Source organism: Lactuca sativa, chromosome 2 (assembly GCF_002870075.4).
Source record: "Lactuca sativa cultivar Salinas chromosome 2, Lsat_Salinas_v11, whole genome shotgun sequence".
In the NCBI taxonomy this organism is placed as follows: Eukaryota; Viridiplantae; Streptophyta; class Magnoliopsida; order Asterales; family Asteraceae; genus Lactuca; species Lactuca sativa.
The window spans coordinates 105,696,869-105,708,988 of record NC_056624.2 but is presented as its reverse complement, the minus strand read 5'-3'; the positions used below and the strand labels follow the sequence as shown (position 1 = coordinate 105,708,988).

The following is a 12,120-nucleotide window of genomic DNA, read 5'->3' as shown; positions in this document are numbered from 1 at the left end:
TTGCAATGTTTATAGAAACTTTTCTCTTATAAACCTAAATAAACTGATGTAACCACTGGTAATAATATGAAGCATACGCTACAGTAATCATTATGTTCTCTATTATGTTTTACGCTGTGAATAATAACTAGAGTATTTAGTACTCGTGTATTAAATGATTAACAAAACTCATAAAAATCCTTATTATTTATAATAGGAACTAAAACAAAATGCCTAGAAAGAGTAATCGGCTAAACCCTAACCGACCATCAGCACCACAACAACAACAACCACAACCACCACCAGAAATAAACCCCTTAATAAGTACAGTACAACTTGAAGAAATAATAGCTCAAAGAATTGTTGCGGCTCTATCTAATGTCACAAGAGATGGAGTTAGAAATGAATGCCATATAGGGACCGCTAGAACATGTACCTACAAAGATTTTATGAATTGCAGGCCAAAAATCTTTCATGGAAATAAAGGGGTAGTGAATTTGACAAGGTGGATAGAAAAGACAGAATTCGTCTTTCAAATAATCTTTTGTCCAGATGATTGTAAAGTACGATTTGCAGCATGTACTTTCGCTGGCGCAACACTTACATGGTGGAATAGCCATGTGAATACAATGGGAATTGATACTGCAAATTCCATGAAATGGGAGGAGCTAAAAATGATGCTAGTAGAGGAGTATTGTCCTAGGGAGGAGATACATAAACTGGAACAAGAACTGTAGACCCTAACCATGAAGGGGTCAGAGATAAAAGCTTATACTGCTAGATTTAATGATCTTGCTGTAATGTGTCCAGCACTTGTAACCCCTAAATATAAAAAGATTGAGCGATACATCTGGGGTTTGGCATCGCAAATCAAAGGCATAGTGATTGCATCAAAGCCTACGACTTATGACAGCACCAAGAGGATAGCTCATCAGCTAACCCTCACAGAGATCCAAGGAACAGAAGTGGTCTCAAAGGCTGAATCTCCCAAATCTAGAACAAACAAGCGCAAGTTTAATAGGAAGAATCCCAAACAATCATCTGAGAAAAGACAAGAAGTGGAAACCAACTATGCAGCCACAAAAGCAGTACCTACTCAACCAAAATCTTCATGGTGCAATCAGTGCAACCGTCATCATCCAGGTGACTGTTTTGTCTGCATGAAGTGCAAGAAAAAGGGGCATACTGCTAGTTACTGCAGGAGCACAACACCTGCAACAGTCGATCAACAAACCAATAATGGGACAGGCCTTGGTGAAGGAAGAAAATGCTATGAGTGTGGGGAGATTGGACATATCAAGAAAGAATGTCCAAAGTTAAGGAGTCAAGGAGGCATAGGGCGTGGCATGGCGTTTGTGATTGGAAGCAGAGATCTAGGACCCTTCGGTCGTATCTGGTATGTTTCTTATAGCTAATTTATATGCTTCTATACTATTTGAATCTAGAGCAGATCGAAGTTTTATAACTCCGACATTTAGAAAATTATTAAGTCATAAGTCTAGCATACTAAAAGAAATCGATGAAGTAGAAATCGCTAAATGTCAAACAGAGAAAACACATGAAATCCTAGAAAATTGTCTATTAACTCTTAATAACTACCCTTTTCACGTCAACCTCATGCCAATGCCTATCGGTAGTTTTGATGTCATAATTGGCATGGATTGGTTATCTTCACACCGCGTCGAAATTCTATGTCATGAGAAAGCCATACAACTACCCTTACCAAACGACGAAGCCCTGATTATCTATGGTGATAAGTCTGGGAAAAACCTCAAAGTCATCTCTTGTACCAAGACACAGAAATATCTACATAAGAAATGTAGCGCATTCTTAGCCCACATTGTAGATAAGAGAAGAAAGATAAAAGAAATCAAGGACATACCTCAAGTATGTGATTTCCCTGACGTATTTCCTGAAGATCTACCTGGAATACCTCCCGTCCGACAAGTTGAGTTTCAAATCGACTTAATTCCAGGAGCAGCACCAATAGCGAAATCTCCTTATCGGTTGGCTCCATCCGAAATGAAAGAATTATCTAGCCAACTACAAGAACTTCTTGACAAATGCTTTATCCGACCAAGTTTTTCACCTTGGGGAGCACCAATCTTGTTTGTCAAGAAGAAGTACGGATCCTTTCGAATGTGTATTGATTATCGGGAGCTGAACAAGCTAACGATCAAGAATCGTTATCCGCTTCCAAGAGTTGATGATTTATTCGATCAACTGCAAGGATCTAGCTACTGCTCAAAGATAGATCTTAGATCAGGATACCATCAACTCAGAGTACAAGAAGACGACATTCCAAAAACAGCATTTAGAACTCGTTATGGTCATTATGAGTTCTTAGTTATGTCTTTTGGACTAACCAACGCCCCAGCAGTGTTTATGGATCTCATGAATCGTGTTTGCAAACCATACTTGGATAAATTAGTGATTGTATTTATCGATGATCTATTGATATATTCACGAACCAAGGAAGAACATGGTCAATACCTGCAAATAATCTTGGAACTACTAAGAAAAGAAAAGTTGTATGCTAAATTCTCCAAATGTGAGTTTTGGATTAGAGAAGTACAATTTTTAGGTCATGTAGTTAGCAACGAAGGGATTCATGTTGACCCATCCAAAGTTGAAGCAATCAGGAATTGGGAAGCACTAAAGACGCCAACCGAGGTGCGTCAATTCCTAGGACTTGCTGGCTATTACCAAAGATTCATAGAGAATTTCTCCAAAATAGCCAAGCCACTTACAACACTAACCCAAAAAAATACGAAGTTCAACTGGGAAGACAAACAAGAAGTTGCTTTTCAGAAACTGAAGAAAATGTTGTGTAGTGCACCAATCATATCCCTTCCAGAGGGGACAGAAGATTTCGTCGTGTACTGCGACGCATCAAATCAAGGATTGGGATGTGTGTTGATGCAAAGAGGAAAAGTTATCGCCTACGCATCACGACAACTTAAGGTGCATGAGAATAATTACACTACCCATGATCTTGAATTGGGAGCTGTAGTTTTTGCATTAAAAATCTGGAGACATTACCTATACGGTACTAAGTGTACTATTTTTACCGACCACAAGAGTCTCCAACACATCTTCGACCAAAAAGATCTTAATATGAGACAACGAAGATGGGTCGAATTTTTGAATGATTACGAATGTGAGATTCGTTATCATCCTGGAAAGGCAAACGTGGTAGCAGATGCCTTGAGCCGGAAAGAATATATTAAACCCTGTCAGGTACGAGCATTAACCATAACTATATATTCTAACTTCATCGCACAAATTAGAAAAGCTCCACTTGAGGCTCTAAAAGAACATAACATCAAGAACGAAGCCTTGCGAGGAATGGAAAAGCAACTTATACAAAAAGTTGACGAAACGCGACACTTTATGAACTGAATTTGGACGCCTAAGTTCGGTGGAGTCAGGGACTTGGTCTTAGAAGAAGCCCACAAGTCCAGATATTTCGTGCCTCCAGGTTCTGACAAAATGTACTTAGACATAAAAGTACATTATTGGTGGCCAAACATGAAGGCAGAAATTGCTACTTATGTGAGCAAATGTTTGACTTGTTCTAGATTGAAGGGAGAACATCAAAAGCCTTCAGGTTTACTTCAACAACCGGAAATACCTGAATGGAAATGGGAGTAGATATCAATGGACTTCGTCACTAAGTTACCTAAAACTCCTAGTAGGTTCGACACTATTTGGGTAATAGTCGATAGATTGACTAAGTCTGCCCATTTCTTACCAATTAAGGAGAACGACAAGATGGAGAAGCTGACTAGAGTTTATCTTAAGGAAATTGTTAGATTTCATGGAGTTCCAAGTTCTATTATTTCTGACTGAGATAGTAGATTCACTTCACGATTTTGGCAATCTCTACAAAAATCCTTAGGAACACGTCTAGACATAAGTACAGCTTACCATCCACAGACTGATGCTCAGAGTGAGAGAACCATTCATACTTTAGAAGATATGCTCCGAGCTTGTGTAATAGACTTTGGGAATATGTGGGATACTCATTTACCGTTAATTGAGTTTTCCTACAACAATAGTCATCACACCAGCATCAAGGCTGCACCGTTTGAGGCTCTTTATGGACGAAAATGTCGTTCCCCAGTATGTTGGGTAGAAGTTGGAGATACGCAGATGGACAGAGAACGTACAGGCGATACCTTACGTACTGGACCATAATAATCCACGATACAACTGAAAAGATCGTGCAAATTAAGGATCGATTAAAGGCTGCACGTGATCGTCAAAAGAGCTATGCTGACATAAGACGTAAGCCTTTAGAATTTCAAGTTGGAGATAAAGTAACGTTGAAAGTCTCTCCTTGGAAAGGTGTAATTTGATTCGGGAAACGAGGCAAACTAAACCCACAATATATAGGACCTTTTGAAATTCTGGCAAGAATTGGTTCTGCCGCATACCAACTCAAGTTGCCTCAAGAGCTAAGTAATGTACACGATGTTTTTCACGTATCAAATCTCAAAATATGTCTATCCGATGACACTCTTGTTGTACCTCTCGACGAAATACAAGTCAATACGAAACTCAACTTTGTAGAAGAACCTGTTGAGATTATGGATCGAGAGGTCAAGTGATTAAAGCAAAGTCGTATTCCCATAGTGAAAGTTCAACGGAACTCTTTGTGAGGACCTGAATTTACTTGGGAACGTGCATATCAAATGAAAAAAAATACCCCCAACTGTTTTACAAAACCTTACCCACAAGATAAATTTCGGGACGAAATTGTTCTAACGGGGGGAGAATGTAACACTAGCTAAAATAGGTCAATAACAATCACATGCTAATCATGTAATGTGATAAATGTACTATGTATTTCATGATAAATTCTAATACAAATATGAACTTTCTTTATGATACAACTCAAAGTATACGTCCATACGATTCCAAAAATATAGAGAACGTCTGAATCTGACTTCTCATGAAGAAGTTATGATAAACCGAACACTATAAATCTCTATAATAAGAAGAATTTAAAATTGACTTAGAATTAGCTATTTAATTCTAAAAGAGAGTTGTAGTACTTGTAAATACCTACGCGTGCATATAAAGAACGTCAAAAACGGAGTTCATATGCAAAAGTTATGGCCTTCCGAAGATTTAGCTTTCAGAAACCCTAAGCTAACTAAACTCACGACATGAATAAGGGTTTATTCATGACGTGAGGAGTCATTTTGCCACATTTTGGAATCTAGAAGGTGTGACGAGGCTGCGAGGGGATAGGATCCAAACTAACGGCGTGAATAAGGAGTTTTTCACGACGTGAGAAGTTACATGGCCACCTTCTGAAGCTAGGGATGCAAATGGCAAGTCTACGGGGTGATCATGCAAGACTCACGACGTGAGCCTTATGAAAATCACGATGTGAGAGTCCAAAATCCTTACTATAAATAGCAGGTCCGACTTCAGCTATTCTTACACCAAAACTTCTTCCCTTTCTCTCCTTTGCTGAGGCCATTTTGCATCCCGAGCCCCGACGATCTCGCACGCTGACCGTTTTGCTTAGATAACATAAAATCACGCTACGAGGGTGAGTTTCACAGCCCCACTTTCTAATATTTTGGGGGAAAACGCATGCTAGTTATTATATATATGTTATTATTATGTCTATATCATAGTATATAGTTATGATAACCGGGATATGATTGTTCTAAATTTAACATTTTGAATACATACAACTATTATTAACTTATCAGTCTGGTAATTTACTAATGTAGATCTTGAGTTATACTTAGGATTCTATATATATATATATATATATATATATATATATATATATATATATATATATATATATATATATATATATATATATATATATATATATATGTTTTGTGCGATATAATACCGAAGTTATATTCGAAAGTTCTAAATGTTAAGTTATATAGTATGTTGCTATTAATAGTTTATTGTCAAGATAAAATTGGATATGTTATATGTTGTTATTGTTAGTTTTATGTCGAGATAAAACTTGGTATTGTTATTGATAGTTTTATGTCAAGATAAAACTGGATATGTTATATGTTGTTATTGTTAGTTTTATGTCAAGATAAAACTTGGTATTTTTATTGATAGTTTTATGTCAAGATAAAACTAGAAATGTTATATGTTGTTATTATTGGTTTAGGTCAAGATAAAACCTGGTTCTACATCAAGATATAGCTGTTATACTGCCTAAATATTATGAAGTTAGGAGTAATGTTTAAAAGCATAGTCTAGTAACTTGGGGTTTTAGACATGAAGATGCTTTTGTTGTTAGAGCTATAGGAAGCCGTCAAAGTCTACATGGGTAATTGTATTCATCAACTAAGATTGGGGATCTTAGCGGAAATCCTCTGAACTATAACCATTAATCTCGTGTGAGCGAGGAAGTCGTGTATAATTAGTATACGGCTGACCACCCCACTTATGACTGTTAGCTCAAATCAACCAAAAACAAGTGATGAACCATCCTTTTATTTGTTACTATTCCGCCGTCGATGAAGCGTACGGTGTTGTTTCTCATGTTAAATCATGAGTGTGTTTGTTTCTCATGGTAAATCATGAGTGTGTTCTATCAGAGGTATTATGTCATAGCAGCGGTTACAGGCTCATGGTAGCAAATTGTTAGAAACATTATACCTTGTCGTATACAAGTATTAATGTTAAGTATAAGTTTTCCCCTAATTTTTCCTTAAGATTAAGAAATGTTTAGGTATAACGCTTAATTGATAAGTATACTATTATACCTAGTATACATACTAAATGTTGGAGAGTCAAAATGATACTTTCAAAACTATACTTTTGAATGTGTGAAAATGTATTATTTTATGGAGTCAAAACCTGTGGACTCACCAACTTTATGTTGACGTATTTTTAAAATGCATGTGTTTTCAGGAACTTGAAAAGCTGGTATGTATTCGAACAGGAGAGGTTTTACTATTATCTTTCTGTTTATTAAGAAGTAAGCCATAGTCGGATATTATGTAATAAATACTAGGAAAACAATAAAGTAACTTTCAATCATCAATAAAGGTATGTATTTTCTTTATGTATTGTTCAGTGTATGTTATATATATGTGATACGAAAAATGACGTTACACTACCCGGTGTTTTCTGCCGACGGTCGGGGTGTGACACGCAATACCTGCCACTGCTACATTCGAGCTAAAGGGGCACATCTTGACTGCACTGAAGGATATCCCATTTTATGGGAAGGATCATGAGGATGATTTTAAGCATCTCGATGAAGTCAATGACATTTCGGATTACTTCAATGTCCCAATTGTCAATAGAAACACCATCTTGCTTATGATGCTTCCCATTACTTTTAAGGGAGCTGCTAAAGAGTGGTTAAAATCACTTCCACCGGGTACGATCACCACTTGGGCTCAAATGCGTGAGCAGTTTCTTGACCAATTTTTTTCACCATCCAAGATAGCTAAACTCAAGAAGGCAATAGCCAACTTTGAACAACAGCCGGGGGAGTCATTATACGAAGCATGGGAGTGTTACAAAGGCTTGCTCAGAAATTGCCCTCAACATGATATTAATGTTCAACAAGAGATGTCAATCTTATATGATCGGGTCAACGTTATGACAAGGAAACTCCTTGATTCTCAAGGACCTTTGACAAAGAAAAATCCAAGGGAGGTCAAGGAGCTGATTGAAGAATTCGCGAAGCACTCTCGTGAGTACCACAACCCTAGGCAAGATGGAATCAAAGGTGGTAGAGGGGCACAAACTGAAGAAATAGCAGCTATGATGGCTATGCTAAATAATATGGACCGGAGGTTAACTCAAATGGACCAATCAATTCATACTATAAGAGTTGGTTGCGAACGGTGTAATGGTCCACACTTGACCAAGGACTGCAATTTGGATGAGTATGGGAATAAAAAGGCTCAAGTATGCTACTCAAGTGGGGACAAGTACGATGAAGACTAGAGGAAACTAAAGAAAGAGTGGCTGCCATATGAAGAATATAAGAAGCAAAAGGAAGAGAAGTATAAGCAAACAAGCCGAGGCTTCTACCAAAAGGAGCAGCAACCAGCTGAGAAAAAACCCAATCTAAAAACCATGTTAATTAAGTTTATGGAAGCTTTAGAAAAGAGACACAAGGCTGCTGATTCTGCTATTGATGAACAAAGAGCTTTGATAAAGAATCATCACACAATGATGGTAGAATAGCAGGCTCTAATAAAAAATCAACAAGCCTCCATCAATAATATTGAAGTGAAACTTGGTCAACTAACCACTTTGGTTCATGAGAAGATGTCCCCGAAAAATTCTAAAAAGAAGACCCAATCTCACGTAATGGCCATAGATACTGAAGAAGAGGCCATCTCTGAGTTCCTTGAAGCATTAGAAGTGGATCCACAACAACCTGATCCAAAGTCGAAGAAGCCCAAGCTCGAAAATCAAGATGTTGCTGAAATAGCGAGCTCACGACGTGAGACATATAGGCTCACGACGTGGCCCCGTCCTGAACAGAAAATTTTCGTCTTTGTTTCAGCATATCAACCACCTTTTCCATTTCCTTCCCGAGTTGCCCTTAGTCCACTGGAAAGAGAGCATATAGAGTTTATTAAGCACGTGAAGGGTATCCTGATTAATACTCCATTTGTCAAGTCGTTGTCCAAAATTCCCGAATATGAATTTTTTTTACAAGACTTGATAGACACTCGTCAGCAACTAAAGAATAATTCTAAAGTTATTCTAAGTGAGTAAAGCTCAAGGGCTGTATTGGGAGACATACCTAAGAAGATGGGGGGATCCTGGACGCCTCACTCTTCCATGTGAGTTTAGGAACAACATGAAGGTTTATGCTTTAGCTGATTCTGGGGCTAGTATAAATTGGATGCCTTACTCATTTTATCAAAAGTTGGATATTCAGAAGTTGAAGGCTACAAGAATGACTATTCACATGGCGAACCGTTCAGTGACATAACCCAGGGGCATTGTGGAAGATATTTTAGTAAAAATTGGGAAATTCATTTTTCCAATAGAATTTGTAGTATTAGACAAGAAAGAAGATCCCAATGTACCAATTATTCTTGGTCGGCCGCTGCTAAACACTGCTGGAGTTCTTGTTGACATTCGGGAGTCTAAGCTCACCTTAAGGGTTGGTAATGAAAAGGAAATTTTTGGAATAGAAGATGGCTTTCAAGGGAATCATGCTTAAGAAGAGGTGTTCAACATTGATGAAGACAATGAACTTGAAGAATTAGAGAAGCTCATGGAAGAAGAGATCAAGACAATTCATCAAGTCAAAAGAACAAAACCAAGAGCATCTGTTCCATATTTAGTTGAAGTCAATGCCTACACAAGCCCAATTTCTTGGGTAAGCAAGGAAGATGATGAGATAACGAGTGATGAAGAGGAGGTTACTTCAAAAGTAACAAATCTAGTGATGAAAGAAGAGAAGAATGCTATGGAGTGCAAGGAAGAGACTAAAGGGACCAAACGCAAGCTTGATGAAGACGGGGTAAAGGCTAAAAAGGAGAATTCAAAGAAGGCGTACAAAAGACGTGTTCAAGCTTATAAGAGGCGTTTCAAAGAACAAAAGATCCTAGTGGTGGATTCTTTGGATGAGTCAACATAGGAGGCATGGAGTCCAGCTCATGACTCCAAGAAAAAGAAGCGCTTCTCGGGAGGCAACCCGAGCTCGATTTGAATTTTCTTTTCTTTTATGTTTTTAGTTTAGTTTTTTTTCGTTTAGTTTTTAGACATTCAATCATCTAAATCATTAAGAAAAAAAAACTAAGTGGTGAAAAGTTGAATGTGGTGTTTCTAAATTAAGTGGTAAAATAAGAAGAATTGTTAATTAAGATAGGATTATTTTGATCAGACAGAACTCACGAGGTGAGCTCAAAAGAACTCACAAGGTGAGCTCGAAAGAACTCACGAGGTGAGTCCATTCTATATACGGGGCAGGACATTTAAGCCCAATAGATTTATTAGCCCAGGACTGTTAGAATAGATGGACAGACAAGTTAGCCCAACAAAACTCACGAGGTGAGTCCAAATAAACTCACGACGTGAGTTTTGAAAAACACGGGACCACAATTTATACAATTCAGAATCATTTGACCAAACCACTTTTCTACTCTCACAAAGCGAAGACGGTCGCCTGGACCCCCATCCGATTTTGGCCTTAATCAAACACAATCTACTCGTGTGCTTACGTAATCTCTCCTTTAAGGTAAACATCTTGCATTTCTTTTGGTTGATTTTCACAAGTTTTTTGATTTAGGGGCTAGGGTTTTTCAAATGCTTAGAAATCAAAATTTTGCCCAAAATGAGTTATTCATCCATCATATATTACTTGATTGTGCTTTAAAATTGTTTATGAGTAAATCCTAACAACAAGATTAAGTCCTGATTTCTGATTTTGATACCCTTTTCTCGATGTGAATAGCGAACTCACGAGGTGAGTTTCATAGTACTCACGACGTGAGTCCGCTGCAGCAGAAGGACTGTTATGTGGTTATCTAAAATATGGGATATTTGGTTTTGTTTTTGTTGCTTGTTTATTTTTGCAGAAATATGGCACCTACACGTGAGGCTAGTGACGTCCAAGGCGGGATTGCTAATTTGCACCCGTTTTACGTATTCCCGACGAATATATCTAGGGACGTGCTTGCCCGATACAACACTAGATTGGGATGGTTACACAACAACGATTTTGTTATTGCCCCAACAATTAATTGGCAAAGGCTTCGGGAGGTTGGACTAGTTGAGAGACTAAACTTGTTTCTTACCAAAACTTTTATGGGAAACGGGTATTATTTACATGCAAGGGATGGAGTAACTTGTTCGCCATCCAGGAAAGGGTTTACAAGGAGTTGTGTGTTGAATTCTTTTCTACTGTGGTGTTCCATGAAAAATGTACAAGACCTTAACTACTCACAAGCATTGGACTTTCGTTTGGGTAGGGAGTATTGAGAGTGCAGTTTGGTAGAATTCTCATGGAGAATGGGTTTATACGAGGCCCAAGAGACTGTTACCCCCGAGTTTTCTATGTTCTTACGGGATGCTGCCCGTACTTATTCCAGGGAAATGACGAGATATGAGTTTTGGACCAATATCGCTTTTGGTGTTTTCAAATCCGGTGTGTCACCAGAAAGCAGCATCAAATCACCCATTCACCGTTTGCTGCACAGGTTAATCACATTCTCCATCCACCATAAGAAATTTGGAGATAAGGTCACCAAGATTAATTTATTTTTCTTGTGGTCTATTTTACAACCGGGGTTTTGCTGCAATCTTCCCTACTTTTTAGCTCGTTACTTGGCAGAGTATGCAGTAAGTTCCCGAACCGGGAGCCCAATCTGTGGTGGCCACTTTTTTACCCGCTTAGCCAAGTCTTATGGCGTGCTCGTCCCCGGGGTTACACAGACACTTACGTGTAAACAAGGGAACGAATTTTCTATGGGATATCTTGAGACCATGCGAGTTGTGGTTAATTATGGGACACATTATGGGATACCGCACAATGATAGCGAGGGTGAGGACCAACCGACCGAAGAGCCCGAGCAACAACCGAGGCCTCGAAGAAGAAACGTGCGCACCCGGGGGGAGATGGAACAATCCTAGCCATATGAGGGTGGAATACCCACCGACCCGTTCCAAAGCTGGGTGGGTTCTTACTTGGATAATTTACACGGTGGGATGACTTATAACACCCAAATGATTGAAGCCATGTTCTCTCATATGAATGTGGTGCGATCACCCACCATGCAACCTCAATGCCCTTATATTCCTACGTGGGAAGAATTGTGGATGCCAAGAGGCGACGGAGCGGGCACTAGTGGGGTGAACGAGGATGACGAGGATGATTGATCATGTCTTCTATTATTTTAGTTTTGTTTGGTTTAGTTTTATTTTCTTTTCATTTTTATTCGTTTGGGATTGTAAAACTATTTAGATATTATGTTACTTTTTCTCTTCTAGGTTGTTATTTTTCAGAATTACTAGGAGCGCATATAAATGATGTCGAGATACAAGTGCATATGTGTTTAGCCGGGAGTGTTTAAAGTCGAGAGTCGAGACCCATAATTTAAATTAAGTGTGGGGTGAGTCAAGTGAGAAGAAAGTTGGAGAGAAGAGTCGAAATTAATAGGG

At 38.4% G+C, this 12,120-nt stretch overlaps 1 protein-coding gene and 1 non-coding gene across 2 annotated transcripts; one reads left to right on the top strand and one right to left on the bottom strand.

Annotated features, from left to right (window-relative positions):
- The first annotated feature begins 725 nt into the window (after nucleotides 1-725).
- LOC111881733 (uncharacterized) lies at nucleotides 726-1,394 on the top strand. Its single transcript, XM_023878126.2, has one exon. It carries the CDS (start codon nucleotides 726-728, stop codon nucleotides 1,392-1,394), a length of 669 nt encoding a protein of 222 aa, XP_023733894.2.
- A 6,043-nt stretch (nucleotides 1,395-7,437) lies between these two features.
- On the bottom strand, nucleotides 7,438-7,544 carry LOC111881743 (small nucleolar RNA R71). The gene has a single exon (XR_002846927.1). It is a non-coding gene; the product is annotated as a small nucleolar RNA R71 (small nucleolar RNA).
- Between the last annotated feature and the right edge of the window lie 4,576 nt (nucleotides 7,545-12,120).